The sequence below is a fragment of the Ostrinia nubilalis genome, chromosome 13 (assembly GCF_963855985.1).
Source record: "Ostrinia nubilalis chromosome 13, ilOstNubi1.1, whole genome shotgun sequence".
NCBI lineage: Eukaryota > Metazoa > Arthropoda > Insecta > Lepidoptera > Crambidae > Ostrinia > Ostrinia nubilalis.
Genome location: NC_087100.1, coordinates 8,371,910 through 8,390,841, shown reverse-complemented (window position 1 = coordinate 8,390,841; position 18,932 = coordinate 8,371,910). Strand labels below are relative to the sequence as shown.

The 18,932-nt window shown below is 36.5% G+C and overlaps 1 protein-coding gene across 1 annotated transcript in view; it reads left to right on the top strand.

Moving 5' to 3' along the window:
* The window catches only part of LOC135077303 (BAI1-associated protein 3), a 65,575-nt gene extending 46,987 nt beyond the window's left edge, over positions 1-18,588 (top strand). The window contains exons 15-24 of the mRNA XM_063971835.1: positions 1,322-1,404; positions 2,126-2,189; positions 3,298-3,458; positions 6,533-6,623; positions 9,382-9,571; positions 11,896-12,121; positions 12,424-12,589; positions 12,667-12,826; positions 13,427-13,661; positions 15,485-18,588. Of these exons, the coding sequence (XP_063827905.1) occupies positions 1,322-1,404; positions 2,126-2,189; positions 3,298-3,458; positions 6,533-6,623; positions 9,382-9,571; positions 11,896-12,121; positions 12,424-12,589; positions 12,667-12,826; positions 13,427-13,661; positions 15,485-15,579 (1,471 nt within the window). The 3' untranslated portion in view covers positions 15,580-18,588. The remainder of the gene's footprint in view (positions 1-1,321; positions 1,405-2,125; positions 2,190-3,297; positions 3,459-6,532; positions 6,624-9,381; positions 9,572-11,895; positions 12,122-12,423; positions 12,590-12,666; positions 12,827-13,426; positions 13,662-15,484) is intronic.
* The last annotated feature ends 344 nt before the right edge of the window (positions 18,589-18,932 follow it).

Below are 18,932 nucleotides of genomic sequence, written 5' to 3'. Positions count from 1 at the left end.
CTCCGATGAATAATTGCTCCGTGTTCAGCATTAGAAAGTTCTGCCCCGGTTCTTTAGAACTTAAGCGGCGCAGCTACGCCACCTAATAGACTTTTAAATTTCTACCTCAATAGGCGATCGGGATAAAATGAAAATATAAGATGCTGCGTGCATATAATCAGCATAAATCTGAAATTGATTTCATGTAGAGTTAGCAGATGTGTTTTAAGGTTCTTTAGCTCCAAAAAAAACTAAATCTTTATGGAATATGTCTGACTATCCTACCAGTAAATATCAAGACCAAGATCGAGAAATATCAAGTGCTAGAAACTTTTATTGCGGAAGTAAGGTATTCTTGTAAACATTAAAATGCCGTAGACGCCAACTCGCTTGGGTCACGGAAGCTTGCACGGTTATTAGCTAAGTAAGATGGTAATTAGCCGGCGCTAATTAGCCTGTAAACCGCGGATGAGATTAGCACTTTGTTCACTTGAAATGTTTCATTAACGACGTAACTTAAAATTTGCCGATATGAGCTTCGATTGTCGACTAAATTTTGTTTTAGACAATATTTAGTTAATTAAGAAACAGAATACACAACATTTTTAGTACAGAATCATATAAATCTCTTGAACATCTGTAAATTACGAATAATATATAGGCATCTTATCCCACAAAAGCCTCTGTGAAAAATGTCAACATATTGGAAGCCCCACGTTAAAAGCTTTTTCCTGAGGCTCAAACAGTCGATTGTTTACACCTTTTAGATTTGCGAGGAAAATCGCCGAGACGTGAAAGCTTGGATGATCAAATCATAATTTTATATAGGGCTTGATTTTATTGCTATCGAGAGAAATTTCTCGACCGACTGCCCCCGCTTCCACAGGTAAACAAAAATTCGAATACGAAAGCGATATGGCCGATTAAATGCAAGAACGATTTTAATACGGAGCAAAATTCGTGTTTTATTTTGCCTAGTCATATCAATATGATATGCTTCAACTACAATGTTTAGCGATAAAATATTATTAGATGTGTGATACTCAGACAGATATTTCATATTTAAATAGCAATCATATACCTACAACTTTTATTAGGTACATCACATTTTTCATAATCATCATGTTTGTAAAGTAAGTAAATTATGCATGAACATTCCTTACATAAGGTGTTATGTCATTCGTAAAATATTCGCAAAGTCGACGCCTTGCTATATTATAACGATAGTGAAAACGAAGTAGGGCTACCTACGGTCGCCGCATAAATTTGTGGGGAATGTTATATTGATGGTGGATGCATAAATAATAAAGGGAGATACGATAAGTGCGGTATGCTCTCACAGGTGGTTCGAGCCCCTGGTGGACCGCTGGCTGGCCGTTACCAAGACTATGGCGCTGCAAAGGGTCCGGGCGGCTGTCGAACTCGGTAAGTGTTACTTAAACCTTTTAGTACCTCCAGGTATCCCTAAAATAATAGTTTTTTTAAGTTGGGGAAGTACATTGTTACGCATTTGTTGTATACGCAAGTAGTAAGAAAGGAAACTACGTTAATCGACTTACAAAAAGTATTTGCATCGTAAGATAGAAGTGTTACTGTACATACGTGAAACTTTTAAGGTGGCCCTATAAGGAGTATCTATTGTAATACACTTTACCTTAGTAAATAAGTATACTAATAATAATGAAAGGTACTTCAGGCAGATAATTAGTATAAGATACTGACTTTACACCAACCACACCATAAAACTGACAGCCATCAAATTCTAAGTTACACCATTTCCGAAGCTTGCCTTCGTGGAGGAAGAGAGCTCGTAAACTCGTAAAAAGTTATCCATTGAAAACTTCAAAGGAAATCATGGCGTAAGTTTAGAGGGAAAAGATTTGTTTTTGAGTAGGCAGTTATTGTCGAGAGGGCAAAAGGCAAAGGTTCACACCCGCGCTAAGGCAGCCGGCCATTTAGATAACAATCGAAATCTAAACTGTACCGTAACACGAAACCTTTTATTGGTTCGAGACAATTATACGATTGCTTGTGAATTGTATACGCTAATACTGATAGCGAGTGGCATAGTAATCATTGGTTAATTATTTTTACCTTTTACTTCGCTTCAATTTAAAACATTTATATTTTGTAATGTATTGTTTAGATCGCCCAGTAGAGGGGGAACACCTCGTGAAGCACAGCACCTCATCGGTGGACACAGCGGCTTGGTAAGTCATTCATTCATTTTCATTTGTCATCTGTATTGTGAAATTGTTCAAAGGTAAGATGAAATTTTCTCGTAAGTATAGTTTCTTCGTATTTTGTTCTTCCACACTAAGTCCGATACTTAGTGGCAGTAACCAAGTAGGTACCTATTCTCTCTCAGTTTTTTAAAGTGGTCTACCACAAAGTTAGTTAGTTAATTTATGCATTACGCATTTATACATATTATAATGTGTGTAGATATTCAGGCTACAGAATTAACATACAATTCACAAAAGATCCCTTGGACTACATTGACGTATCTACATGAATACCTACTACTGAATTTCAAATGGCTTTTCTCTTCGGGATAGAAAAGCAAAATTTCTTTTGAGACGTGATTTTTTTATGAAAAATAGATGTGCTTTTACTTAAACCTTCTTAACTTTAGAGTCAGACGGGTCACATTGATCAAATTGGCAAACGCTACTTTATAAATTGCTTATTATTGTTACAGAATAGATCTGCAAAATTTAGTTAATTTGTATTCAAGATATTAATTACACGACAACCGCAACAAAGGGCGACTGATGACGCAAATGCACAATTACATGAGTGTCACACACAGCTTCGTTCAATTTTCATTTGACTCTTGCACTATCAGAGCAAGAGGGCTCATCAACAAACACCAGGCCCGTAATTAACTCGGGGCTATTTACATAAAGAGTTACAAAGTCACAGCGGGCACCAGGGCCGGTGTAATTTCGCTGTGATCTGCTAGGATTTTTGATTAAACCCATTTACAAGACGGTATTGTTGCGGATTAATTTCCAGCTGTTCATCTCCGTTACGCAGTCCACATTTTATTACAATTTGACTACTTTACGCGGAAGCGGCTTCTGTCTTTGTAACTTTGTAGTTAATTAGACGTGTCTGTTTACGAGTTTACGGATGGGGAAACGTACTTACTTTTTACGTTTACAACTAAAATGAGGTGGAAGATCACACGAAAAAGTATTCCCTTTTTTCTTACGATAAACTTAACAGAGCACAATATAACAGAGTATGACGTAATAACATAAGGCGAACCTAATGCCATGACGTATTTTGTTAAAAAGTAACGTATCCAAACAGCCTCTACCACATGCGACTGGTGTGGCGCGCCATTGGTGGCTCCGAGGAGGGTACTGGCGGTGGCAGCCTCCGCTTGCTGGAAGCGGCCTGCGCCACCGCGCTGCATTACGCCGACCTCGTGCACGGGGCGCTGGCTGACCAGGGATACTACGAGAACCACGGTAAGTGTAAAAACCATTATATCGATTCATGGGTTTGTGTGGCGTCCTATTAGCGGCTCCATGAAGCAGCATAATAGTCGGGTTTTCGAGCTGGAGCCGTCCAGTCTCTATATCATTCAAGTGCTCAATCAATACTCACATATTCTCAGCGAGTTTCTAATTAGAGTAATAGCTGAGGTCACTAATTCGGTATGTACCCGCTGGAGCCTTATTTTATGGCCATTCGACTACTTAATCTACAACTTTGCTTTGAAGCATGAGAATTTAGTCTTTACTTTTAATTAATTATTAACTAACTTAAAAAACATATTTTCGTAGTATTTAAATAATTTATGTTGCATTTATGCTCCGGCCCTGTCTACTCTCTCCAGACTAAATAAGCCTCCTAATTAAATGGCTCTCAAATGTGCTTATTATTAATATTCTTATTACAACTGCTTTGATTTCGTTAGTCTCGCAGGCTTTGCTAAATTATTCAAGAAAACAAAATATTTATCTTCGCAATATTAAATTATAACATTTAAGTGGCAATTTTGATAACATTGGTAGACTGTATGTACCTATAGACAAATCATAAGTGACTATACGGTGATTTCAAGCATCAAAAGTGTTGTTAATTAGATGCCCAACTCGTTACATACATAACTATTCGTAAAACTTTGAGAAACAATAATAAAATTGTCCTTGCTATAAAATGTTGAAATGTCGCATTTCATGTTGGCTAGGCAATCCTGAAGAGGTAGTTTTCAAATTGGTCCAGAAATCGTACCTAGGCCACTGCGTTCGTAGTGCATTCTTCAAAATATACGGCGAGTGCGGAAGGCGCAGATTTGTCGTTTCCGCCGGCGTCTGCAGAAGCGATTCGTTACTGTCAGCGCTTTATAAACTCGAACTGGCTGCGAAATTGAGGTGGAACGTGTGTGGGCTTCTGAGTAGCAGTCTCTGATAGATACCAAATTATGACTAATAACTTTCCCCGGCAAAATCTAACTTGTATCATAACAAACCTTCGTCAAAACTTTATAGGTCTATGGTTTTTCTATTTATTTATTTGGTAATTACTTATTATTAGTAACCTACGTCAGATCACTGAACGTTCGTCTATTCTTCTCAAGCTGCTGTCTGCTATTTCAATATTCATATTTTCGTAGTACGAAAGTAGGTCAGTACTAGATTCCTACGCAGGTACATACCTAACAATTCCGTCGAATAGGCGGAATAGTCTATTCCCTGCCCCGATCCGGTCTAGCATTTTCCATCCCGCCCGGTCCGAGAAGTGGAAATGGGATATTGTTCGCGAAAACACTATTTCCATATCGCGATTCATACACGATGTCGAGAGAACTCTACTGCGATTGTAACTGATAAGCACATGTTTTAAGCAGCTTATCATGTAGGTAGACACTTGTAGATATTGCTGGAAGAAAAAAGTTACCTACATGGAAACATACAGCGACAAAGCTATTTTGATTCCTTATTTCATCAAGCATTGGTATTTATATTTTTCTAAGTATAATATGTTTGCTTTTTAGTCCTTCTTTTTTAGTTTACCTTATCAATAAAATTAATTGGGTGGTTTTAGACCCAAGCCACGAAAAGCTAGTGCGGAATTACTTTTGTTTTGTAGTTTTGTTATCCTGTGTGCCCGGAGCTTTAAAGTTTTCTCTATTCGCTAGCTACACCACGCTACACTTCAAACTATCTAACATTTAATATCTACAAAAAGGTCACAATGTATGACTGAAATACACAAAGTTATAAATAGCTTGATTGGCGCCCAATGATGAACAACTAGTTGATTCGGTCACGTTAGTGTCAGAGGGCACGTCACTCTCATTTACCTCATGCGGCTTAAGAGGCACTCGGCGCCGCCGCCCGGCGCCTCTCAGCACGACTACATCTATTAATCTCACTTGTCAATATTGTCTCAGCTACGCTCCTCTGAAGACCGATCCATTCACATTAATTTCATTGTCTACTATAAGTAATGCAAAAGCATTTTTGTCCTCAAATCTCACGCTGCGATGCGAATAACGTTCACATTTCTAATATTCGACGCAGCGTATGTAAAGCGGCATTGAAAGTGAGCTTCTGTGAATCGAAAGCGTATCTTTACAAAGTTCAGCGCGGCAATGGACATAATAAGGCTGTGAATTCAATGCCTAGGTAGATTTAGGTCTTCAAATTGATGTGTGTAGAAACGTATATTTCTTTACTTTTGCTTTGCTGTCGAAGCTAATGAGAAGAATAATAGAGACAGCGGTTGTAGCGAACCCAGTAAAATTGCCAAATTATTAATATTAAAATAATTAACTATTCCTAAAAAGACATCATGGGAAAAATCATGAAGTGTCGTGTAGATAGCTGCATATTTTTTTAATAAAGTTTTATTTTATTTGATTAAAATATTGTGTAAACTCAGCAAAATATAGGTAAGTATCAGAAAAGAAGTAATAATCAGAAAGAAACGAAAGAAAAAAAATATAATTTCGGAAAATTTACCTACCAAGTTACCTACTTAGGTAAAAAGCTTTTAAAAATAATGGTCTTTTTATACATTGGAATCTTAACAGACAACTCTAAGTATTTCCGCGAATTATGAAATTTCCTCGACTATGCCTTCTTGGAACTTAATCAATTTTTTTGTCCCAAGTCAAAACAAGACCACTCTCAGCGAGTTTCTAATTAGAGTAATAGCAGTAAAATTGCCAAATTATTAATATTAAAATAATTAACTATTCCTAAAAAGACATCATGGGAAAAATCATGAAGTGTCGTGTAGATAGCTGCATATTTTTTTAAGAACGTTTTATTTTATTTTTTAAAATATTGTGTAAACTCAGCAAAATATAGGTAAGTATCAGAAAAGAAGTAATAATCAGAAAGAAACGAAAGAAAAAAAAATATAATTTCGGAAAATTTACCTACCAAGTTACCTACTTAGGTAAAAAGCTTTTAAAAATAATGGTCTTTTTATACATTGGAATCTTAACAGACAACTCTAAGTATTTCCGCGAATTATGAAATTTCCTCGACTATGCCTTCTTGGAACTTAATCAATTTTTTTGTCCCAGGTCAAAACAAGACCACCGAAGAGATCTGCACGATCGTGAACAATCTGGAGTACGTGCGCCGCTCGCTCGCCGAGTACGACGACGAACACATGTAAGTGCCGCTAATCTGCCGACCGTGACGCCCGCCGACGCTTGCAATCAGGGCTGCAGCAGACACGCTACATGAAGCTAGGGATGTTATGGATATGTAGTTTCGGTTATGGATACGGTTACGGATATAGGAATAATATTATACCGGTTTCGGTTACGGTTACGGATATCTGTGCTTAAGAATGCAATTTGCAATAGTTGTCCAACACGGTTTATTCATGGCCGCACACTTTACATCGAATAAAAAGTAATAAAAAATAAATTATACTCTATGGCATTTTAAAGGTAAATCAGGCTGTTATGCCTTTACGTATAATGCTATACAAAAAACAATTTAAACTAACTACATCCGAAACTATCCTAAACTTTTGAATCGGTTACGGTTACGGTTTCGGATATTTTTTTTATTTCGGATATCCGAAAGTTTCGGTTACAGTTACGGATATCCACAACGTCCCTGCGTGAAGCATCGACGATTTGAATAGTAAAATACTTACATACGAATTGCAATACCTACACATAAATTAAGCACAAAAAACACGAAGAAATAAGAAACACCTGAGCAGACTGACTGATGAGCGAGTCACTTGTCGCATTCCTATTGCAATGTGGTGACGAATTCCACGTCACTGGTTCTCAATGATTCACATCATAACATCGCACATAAAAGCCCGTGGCAACCGAGTCGCTTTTCAAAAGTACATAAATACTTTTAAATCGACGAACCGTCATAGGTAGGTATGCCTATTTATGATAGGTATGGTGTGATATTTTTATGAGATATTGAAATAGGTACGTATTTCGGACACAAATCACGTTGACACCGTGATCGAATGCACGCAGTCTAAAAACTTTACCTAAGTACCTAAATGTAAAAAAACTAAAGGTAAAGAACGAATTGCCGATGCTACGAGTAGCATGTCTACTATGACTCATATACTACGAATATAGGTACTACCATGTTTAGCAAATACAAGCGAATTCAGCTCTTATTTCACAAACCTACACAACGCTTTCAGCGCCCGCTCTGAACAACCTTCACTTTCCTGTAACACGACTGCTCCAATCATAGCATTAATTACAAACCGTTTAACTCAAATGCTGCAATAGAAAAGACAATAATTTTCAAAGTATAACTTGGGTTCTAAAAATGTCACAGAGAGAGTGTACCAACTTTTATAACAAGAACGTTCAACATCTGTGTATATTTGCTCATTTTCTATCGTGCCCCAGTTATGTGTAGACCTGTAGAAACACTCAGAAGCTAAATAAAGAGAACGGAAAATCGTATAACCCACAAGAAGTTTGGCAAGTTTTTTCCCTGAGATTAACTGGAAAACTTGTAATCGGAAACATATACCTACACTTTATCACTTTGCAGTTGAAGCAACTTTAGCGTTTGACCTGAGTGACTCGTCGTGTTACGAATGTAAATGATGTAATTTGAGTAGTTGAAAAGATTATTGAAACTGAATCTGGGGGCACGGCAGTGCCCCCACCAAGTCGAGCAAAAAAGCGGCACGGCCGTACCATCCTTTTCTCGAAGCAATTCAGGCCATTTTCGACCCCTTTTCTTTTTTACTCCTGCCGGTAGGTACATACATACTCGTACGCTTACGATAGAGATATTAATAAAAAAGACAGAAGGTTCATATCGTGTAAGCTATTACAGTTCTTTCATGTTGTTCAGTAAACGCGAGACCATAAAGATAAGACCACCTCAGTTATAATTATGCGAGTGGTTAAAAGCTTCTAAATGTGTTTAGATTGTTATCGTAGCTTTATGGGTAGAACTATAATCACTAATGGAAAATTTACTACCAAATGCTGATGGTGACCTCATAAAATTTCACAAATATTTATATTACATAGTACACAAAAAGCTGTATAAAGGGAAATGACATAATATTCGTCAACACAAAATAACACATTTATCAACAATATAAGACGATGAAGGAATACTTCCACTTAATTTGAGGACGTTTACTTTGAATGAGAAAATTACTCCAATTTCGTCGCGTCTCTTTAAATAAAGTGATACGACAAAGAAAACGTTTACGTATACGTATTATGTTCTTAATGAAATCTAAGCTCTAAGTATACTATAGGTACGTACCGGCATTTTAAACTTTTTACTTCGTACGGAATCAGTCCATAAACTAAGCAGGAAACAAATCTCAAAATGGGAACAGAAAGGAACGCGGAGTGGAGCAAATTATATAAATGATTCGCTTTTCTACTTTTCGCAGGGCTCCTGTAGTTATTCCTTTATTACGTTCATTTATTCTTTCTACTTTTTGTGTAATTATTTTAGCGAAAGTTATTATTATGACTCATTTTGTTCTGGGAAAAGTTAAGTAATTTATAGTTGGTTTCGCAATAACATTTTAAATTCTTACCCCCTTACTAATAAAAAGTTACACGGTTGTTGATCACTGTTTTAAAATGACATTTCCATATTAAACGTCACTTTAAAACACTGATCAACGAGCGTGTAAGTTTTATTAGTAAGGGGGTTAGAGTCTGATAAAAAAGTTATTGTTTAGGAAATTGAATTCATCAAATTACGCGACGTCTCCATTTTAGCTTTTATGATAAAGTTCAACACTTAACTGTCGTTGTATATATTTCCTCATTTGCATGACCCAATTGTTTTCATCGCGCTGTACTTAAATGCATTCCAAGCGTGCTAGTGGTGGCACACGTGTGTCAATATCATTGCCATTCATCACCAAGCCCACTCTACGGTTCCCTCTCAGGTTTAGCAACAGAACAGACCACATGAGCAGTGCCGATGAGAACGCCCGGCAGCTGGTGCGTGGAGCCCTGGGCACGCTGGATGCCCGCTCGGCCCGCGCTGCCGCGCCCCTTGCCGCACGCTCCCGCCCGCCACTTAGGAAGGCGGTGTTCCATCTGGCCTGGTCACCGGACACGTTGCCGACGGCACAGGTAGGCACACAAAACTGTCTGACAGTTACTTTGTAAATACGACCACACTGATATGTTTTTCAGGTACTGATAGGACCGTAATGACGCTCAAAACTCGATTCAATCTAGTTTAAATAGATTCTGTCCTTTGATTGGTCAAGCCTCAAAATATGCTTGAATTGGAATCGAGTTTTGAGTTCGTTTTATATCAGATCATGTTGCATTTAAGTCCTGGAGCTCTCAAATTAGAAACGTAGGTAAATTAAAGGCGAAGCTTTTGTACTCTGGCACTGTTTAAACTTCTCGCTAATGTAGCTAAGGACGACAACTCATTGCCTTCTACAAGAGGGGGTATCGCTGTGTTCCTTGTGATTTGCGTTCTAATTGGAAATGTAGAGTACTTAAGATATCTCTAGGTTCGAGATCAAATTACTCATTACGAGCTTTGCTTGTCAATTAATAGCGTTGTTTTGCAAAACAACATTTACAAAACAAAATTAGTATTGATTTTCTCATTGTTTTCGTAGTCGTTAAATAATAAAGAACTAATTTATATCAGGACTGCCAATTTCTCATAATAATATTAAAATGTCTATAAGTGCCAGATGCCAAATACAATTAACTTTAGCGTTTCCATCAGCCGAGGTCCTCAAGGATCTCCGGTAACACAGAGTTTTCCGTTGCGCAACAGTACTACGAGAACGGTTGCGATTCGGATTGCAGTACTTACTTGGCTTCTACCTACAAAGCGAAGCAGACTCAGTTCAATTTGTTACCCAAACCTAATAGTGTGGCGTATGTATGTAGTTCTACCTATATCTGGGATTCAAAGTGTGTCTATTTTGAGAAGTCACAAACAAATTCCATATTGATCGATTGGTAGCGGCCTGCGTCCAGCGCTTCCCTGCTACCTTTACGATGTCGTCGGTCCACCTTGTAGGTGGACGTCTCACGCTGCGTTTTCCGGTACGGTTAGGGGGAGGCCTATGTTCAGCAGTGGACGTCCTATGGCTGAAATGATGATGATGATGAAACAAATTCCAATCTTTAAAAGTAGGTACTAGGTATCCGTAAAAAGTCTACCTCACTCACTATACAATACAATAAAAAAACCACTTCCACAAAAAATTGTGTTACATTCGATTAGTAAGTAGTCATCCATTAGAGGAATTTTAATTATTTTAAATGGAAAGTAATAACAATTAACTATGAGTATTTTTACGTCAGCTACGCGATACCGTACCTTTACTTGGAATGTAATAAACGAAATAACCACTTATCTAGAAAATTGTAACAGACTTTTAGCTAATTAAGATAATCTAAATTGTGTTGTATGCTTCAGTGCAGCTGAAAGCATGTCTGCGCCACACTTTCACTTTTATTACATTAATATGATCATCATAGAAAGATTTAGAAAGTTAATTGAATTATGAGTCGTATGGATGAAAGTAGAGCAGGTACTTCATTAAATTTACTTTAAATTAAATTAGAAAAGCAGAAAGTTCTCGTATTACTTGGAATCAAGTAACTATAAGTACATGCATAATTTTTAATTAAAACAGACGAGTTGGTTACTTTTTAAACCGGAAAATGTTCATTTAAAAACACAAAGATAAGCACGAAACGTAAGTCACTTGACGCGTAAAAAACTCATTACAGAACCTTATTTTTACTTGACGCAGAGAGAGCCGCGCGAAATTGTCGGCTGAAGTAAGAATGTAAATAAGGATTTATTATGAAACAAGCTACAGTGTCTGTAAAACCTTCGAAATAAGGTCTGTCTGACCCTTAGAAATAAATATTAAATGGCTACATGAATAATGGTGGGTAACTAGCCACACAATAGCAATTCCTCTCTTAACATAATTTTCTTTTAGGTAGGTGATTTAGGTAGGTAGATGAAATCATTAAGTTTGAAATTATTAAAACTAACTGTAGTTACTACTTTTTTAATAAAACCACAGATAAAACTTACAAAAACCTTTTTATATTTGAAATTATGGTTCCGAATAAATTTTGGACCCTAAATTGCTATCAAGTGCCTACATCGAAATATGTTACCCCGTTATCGTCTTTTGAAAAGTTACCCATCGCGACGTATCTGTCGTTTCCACTCAAATGAGCTTTCGTAGTTGATACGCCTGCTGCTCCCCGATAGCATCCCGCCTCGTATCATCATAAATTCACATGTTGAAAATGTAAGACGCGTCACATTTAAATTTTCAGTTTTCATTACCTACTCGTATTCCTAGATCTTTAAAAGAAATCTTGGTATATTTCTAAATCTGACAAACAGGTAGGGCTGTCCGTAAAAGAACTTACCAGTTCGTGGCATTCTCCCAAAGGCAATAACTCCTCTTCTGGAGTACCTGGATCAGCACCTCTCGTCCCTGAACACGTGGCTGCTGCCGCGCGCCTTCACCAGAGCCCTGGCTGGGTGCTGGAGCGCCGTGCTGAAAGAAGTCTCCACCCAGGCCGACGCGGGTGGCGCGGAGAGACCCAGGGTCTACCACCACAGGCTGCGGGAAGCCCTTGACTTACTCGCTGACTTCTTTCATGCCGAAGGAAAAGGTGATATATTGCATATTTTATTGACCGTAAAAATATTTGTTTATAACATTATCTAACATTACATAATGGTTATGTACTTGCACTTGTTTAACATTGCACTGAACCAATGTCAATTATACGGAAACTCTGCCCGGAATCTAAACGATATGTACAAGTATTATTGATTGCTAAAGATAACTTAATAAAAATAATCTAATTAATACCTACTTAACACATGATATCATTCAGTTATCTGTTATTTCATCGTGCTTCCTAATAATAACCAAAATATGATAGGAATTCGTATTATTCCTTTCTATTAGGTTTGCCGATGCAGGAGGTGCATAACGTAGAATGGGGCCGTGTGGAACAAAGGATGCAATATCACCAGGCTCCAACGGAGGAATTACTGGAAGGGTGGCTCGCCGATAGAATAACCGAACAGTTGCGCACTCCGCTGCCCTCACCATACGGGTCTATACTAGTGAGGTAGCTATTTCACGATCTCCAAACAAAGACGCGAAAATATGTGTTACCCAATAAACATTACACAATTTATTTCTCAGGGTATATTTCAACCATGACTCGCTATGCGTGGAAGTTCTGTCAGCTCGCGACGTCATTCCTCTCGATCCAAATGGTCTCAGCGATCCATTTGTAGTTTTGGAGCTTCTTCCAAAACGTCTCTTTCCGAAAGCACATGAGCAAACCACGAATGTCCAAAAGGTAAGCTAGTTGTTTAACAAAATAAATGTTAGCTTATTCATATGCATTGGTACTGATGTTGTATTATAAACCTACGTAATTTACATAACTATGAATACCAACTTTACTAGCAATACCTCACGTAGTAGGCACATCAACAAGAATGGACATCGTTTCCCTAGATGACATGGGTTGACTGGCAACGGAAGCTTGACCGGATATAGTGGGTTTGTTGTAAAAAAGATAAGTCCATGTATAATAAACAGGAGCAGACAGTGATGACCTAATTTAGAAGAGTGTACTTTCAAAGTCTCTATATACTCGTAGGTTGTCATTTATTTAACTTTATACTTTAGTAACTATAGTTTAGTTAAATAAACCAGAAGGGAATATAGGCGAATGAAAACATAATCTTCAAAGCAATGTATGTTATTACCTCTTATACTTCTCAGCTGAAAAGAATATAGTTATCTATACTTACTTTAGTAAAATGTGGAACCATGCCATAATAGGATTTAAAAATGAAATCTTATTGAGTTTGTTCTTCCTTTGTAGATGCAGGTGTTTAGTTACAATCCTTTAGAGCCTTTCACAGTAACTTGAGTATAACATTTTGAACAGAAAACTCTTAATCCGGTGTGGGACGAGTGCTTCGAGTTCAGCGTGTCATTGGAAGCGTGCCGCTCTGCGCAGGCGGCTTTGTCGCTTTCGGTGTGGGACCGTGACGTGCTCACCGCGGACGACTTTGCCGGCGAAGCCTTCGTGTCGCTGGCCAGGATACCAGGCGTCAACAGCCACGCGCCGCCCGACCCCTTGCGTCCGCTCGAACTACCTTTGATGCAGCTTCACGATCGGAGTAAGTCAAATTCCTTTGCTCTACTATCTCTGAAGACTTGTATAAAGATGAAACTTGTGTCGTGTTTGGTGTAGGTATCTAGATTTCTAAGTAGCAGCTGCAAATTTGTCGCTTTGAGGAAAATGTAGAGCAAATTCTAGTTTGCGTTAGAGTATTAGCTCAATTTACTTTAGTCGTGTTTGGTATAATGTGCAAATAGTTTTCAGTAAATAAGACCTGAAAGAAACTCGATCTGCGAATCCTTGTAGGAAGGCAGAATTTATTACTTATTTTGCATCCGGTCTGTCTTATAAAATATTGAAATGTTTCCTTCTTCAAATATCGAAACGTTTGCCTTTACGTTTGCACAAACAATCAAAACAAACTCCAAATCCTTTCAGATGTGCTATATTCACTGAATGAATACTGCATTATTTGCCGAGCGTTTTACCTTTTGCAACCTGTTCACGTAGTCCAATAAGTTACGACTTGGCCACAAACACTTTTACGGCAATGGCACGTGTGTATAGCCAACAAGTGCCATCCAAATGGTGTTACTGCGAGTGTCACCGAGTGGAAAAGAATTACGAAACCTATCTCTTCGTTCTTCTCGTACCTATACTTCAATAATAATAGTTATATCACGTAAGTAATTTAATACAAGGTAATACCGATGAACGTGGGGTCTGACGATTATTTAACAATTAATCTCTGACCAATTTTATTAAAATTACATCATATGGGTTATTTTTTATAAACCTACTTAATTCTTAGTCTGAGAAAAGTAAGTAGTATTTAAGCTAGAGAGACTGATTCGTAAATTCGGACCTACAGCTAGGTGCTTATGCTCGCAAACCCTCACAACTTTTGCAGCAAATTATATCTGACAACGCTACGCCCGGCATTCGCCTCCTCAGCAATATTTTGCAACGAAATATGACCTCACATGCACTTGCGTTATAAAAGTAGCATCTATTCTGTGTTGCCGAGTCAGGTCACGTATATGTTACGTCGTAGAACTTAGTCCTTCAGCGGTGCTTTGATGTCACTATCAGTCAGAGTGTCAAATAGCTCATGAAACTCTAGGTTAGGTTTTTAAGATAAAATCCCGTTGAAATATTAATATAGGATAGGATAGGACATAATGTAGGTTCATTCAGGATTTCTAACCTTGTCATATCTTTTTACGAAAACGAATAACACAGTCTTTATTATCAATGAAAACTTATTAGTAACTAATTGATACATCGTTAACTTACAATCCACTTTATTAGGTAAACTTATGTAGATAAGATGTTAACAATGTGTATGCAATTTCAATATTGCTCGAAACAGGAAGCGTAAATGTGGAAAGACTTGAAATCCAGGCCATTTTATATACTTACGTTTGTTGTTCATTATCAATTGTTAAAACACACCAGCAGAGCTCGGGGAGTGCAGTCCGTTCGCTAACAAGCTAACTTCGGCGTTTCTCATGTCCCACCACGGCCGCCACTTGAGCATAATGGAGAAGCAAATCCTTGCATTAAAAGTTCAGTGTTTGTGCTTACCGTGAATCTACAACACTAATCCGTGGCACGACGCTCATTGTTCGGCTTGCTAGTTAGCGATACACCTAGCTAGGTTCTATTTTAACTACAAGGTTTAGGAACTAACTCGGAGTGAATACGATGAGTGATTTTTTTGTCACTTTCGTAGCTCTCGGGTACATTGTACATGTGATTTTTTCGTTGCGGGTTCAATGACAGTTTAACTTTTTCTTGTGAATCTTTTGAACTTGGGTAATGAGTAAATTGTCTAGGTGAAATGATACCTACGCTTCTACCTTAACTTTTGTTTTACAGATCACCCCATCTTACAAATCCTGGAATCACGTACCACTGACAAGATGGCCATGGATTTCGTTAAGAAACAGAAGCTACGATTTGCCGAACAGTAAACTGATTTGTATCGTCTTTGTCAGATAACTTTTTTATTGTTGATTTACGTTATTTCTATTTGCACACTCGTCCAATATAATGTCGACAATATATTAAAATAATTTACAAAAAGAGTTCATATTTTTAAATCAAAATTTAGTTTTATGAGTATTTATATTTACCTATTTATTATGTATATTGAGATATATTGACAGATCAGTATTAATTAATGTAAAATTACTACAAAGACTGTGTACTTAATCCTTCTTCATGAGAGAATATTAATCTTACGTATAATTGTGAATGTGTACTTTCCAAACTTTTGTATGTGTATAGTTAGTATGCACCCTCTGAGCTTATGTCCCTAGTCGTTAGTCTCTATTAGAAATTCCCGACCAAGTACTTTAAGACTCGTTGTTATCCAATGTAATATCATTCCTTTAGATTTTACACTATCAAAGCACCTGTGGTCAAATTCGCTCGTCTGAATAATTCTGCACAAAGCTTTAACACGCAGGTCACACCCGCTTCAAATGCATATATTCGTCAAAATAAATACCTTCTATAATCTTAACATTTCTCCTTTACTTCCTCACAAAATAATGTTTATTGAATGATTGATCACTAATTTTTTAAGACATTTTACCTGAGTCCTAACGTTTTTGTAATATTTACTATTTTATATCCTTATATTTACTATTGAGCTTGCTACACCTATTTTATAAAAAATAATATTATCATATATATTTTATGTTTTTATTGAAATCTTTATATTGTATTGCGAGGCAAACGAGCTTTGTATTATCACTCGTCCGTCACATAAATCTATTAACATTTGTCTTTGACGACTGATTTTCATTGTTAGTTTAATCGTACGTGTATTGTAAACTTTTATAAATCTATGTGAAAATGTTCACTGTGTATACAAATATATTATATTATTATTGTACTTAGATGACATGTATTTGATGTTTGTAATTAGCAAGTGAATATTATACACCACTAAATTTTAATCACCGAAAAAAAAAATTCTGGGTAATGAGTTATTGATACTGATCCCATTTGTGCAAAAAAAAGAGTAAAATAAAGTGACTCAAAATATCCTCCTAAAATTGGTAATTTATTGACACACGCGTCGCTAGCACTATTTAAGTACGATAATGTAACACTTATTAGAATTAAAAATTGTCTAAGTTAGCTAAGTATGTAATAATACCACTGGAAGCGTGGGCGAGGCGTGAGCGAGACAGACAGATCGATGCAACGTGCGAGCGCGTACGACTACTCTAGCGAGCAGCGGAGTGACCCAGCTGTGACGCGTAAAATACGGACTAACGAAAATTTTATAAATAAATTAACTTCATGAAAACCATTTCTTTTTCTTTTGCTTTCAATATTCCACACGTTTCTACATAACCTGTTAAAATTTTTTCGGTGATAAAAATTTAGTGGTGTATACCTAAATATATTAAACTTGGAAGATAGTATGTAAGGAAAATATTAAATACAAGTTTAGATTAGAATGAGGAAAAAAGAACACAATATTTCTACGAGGTATTATAAACGTGCAAAATTGTTTTTCAGCGAAATTGGACTTCATACATTCATATTTTATGTACTACCTAGAATCCAATAATAAATAACATCGATAAACATGTGAAAATATGTTATACCTACTTAAGTAGGTAAATTAATTCTATTAATCCTATAATACATCGTAAAAATATTGTAACTTTAGAAAATGTTGAACAATTATTGTTCAAAAAAATGGAATGGAGGGAGTTAAAAAAATGCTAGGCGTATAAAATGTTTTTGCTACTGAAAACGCGACGCGACACCGCGAAAAGTGAGATTGAATCCGATCGTTAAAGGCTATGACTTGTAAGTAAAATACAATCTTTTCGGAAAGGATATCGTGGAATAAGTATTCAAAATATAATAATAATAAATCGATCCAACTATCACTTCATATCGATCCAACTATCTCTAGCCCCAAAATAAGTTAACTAACTTGAAGTAAACATAGCCTTGATGTTTGGAAATCGAATGAGTTAAAACTTACCCCGGAAAACTGGTAGATGATTTTGTCGATGTGGAGAAAACTTTTGAGAAAGTATTATTATATCATGAAATAAATAAGAATATTAAAGCCCAAAAGTTTACTAGTTTTTCTATGCTCGTGTGTGCTAAATGTGCAATTACAAAATTACTGAATATACTTCAACAGCTTCGGTAAAGCCTATGATGTCATATCGTACTCAAAACTTTATCATATCGCTGAGCTTCTTACCTTTAAGAATTGTCTGTCATATCATGATATCCCATTGGCTGGAATCGGAACTAATCACCGAGTTTGATTGAGTGTGTGGTGGAACTGGCACAAACAAAACCACAACATGATTATTCCGTTACAGATGGCAAATCCTCTTGATGGCTCACCTAGTTCCAAACTAAACGTTGAGAATTCTTATCATTTCAAGAACTAGACCATCTATCTAAGAGTCAATTAATTATAAAAAAATAGGCTATACTGTAATTAAAGTTTGTTTTCGAAATTCAAAAGTATATTTTGGATGGTACTTATTGCTTACATACATTTTTTTATACAAAAAGAAACTTTTTATAAAAGTCTTATTTTAATGGACATTCCCAATTTGGATTAGAAAATTCGTCGTAAGCTTGAAAGTTTTAATAGGATTGATTCAAGATCATCATAAATAAAAGTCGGGAGGAAAATTTGTTTGAAAAGTTTACTTAATACATACAAACTTATAAATCAAATGATGTTACGTAATTATTAGTTACCTTTTTAATGAAATATCCATACCTATAGTAGATAAATGAATGTTCTGTGCAAATCCCAAGGAGGACTTTAATATATCTGGATGTCTACATTAAGCATAGTAATCATAGCCATAGTTAAAATCTGAAATGTTTGTCTGATTAATCAATTTTGTGTTTACGGTGATGTAATGAACTTCATTGTATGTATTGACACTTGTGTTCCTGGCTTTAAAAAATTCTGTGAATCAAAAGGTGTTTCATTTTCCATAATAATCTTGAAGGAAAAATACACACGCATTAGATACCTACGACGTACAAACAGCACATGAAATAAGCAATCATGCGGTACTTGATACAGGGTATTAGCCGAGCCAGTAGACTCTGACAATTTAGGAAATAGTTAATTAAGAACTAAAAACAACCATCAACATTCCACTGCCTCAGTCAGTGTCTTTTGATCACATCAACCTTAAAAATATTTCTAAAACGCTAACTTGTACTAACTAATACCTACTTACTTCTCTACAATGGTTTAAATTAGAGACAGTTCTATGGCACGGTGTATCACCACATTAAAACTTATTGTAAG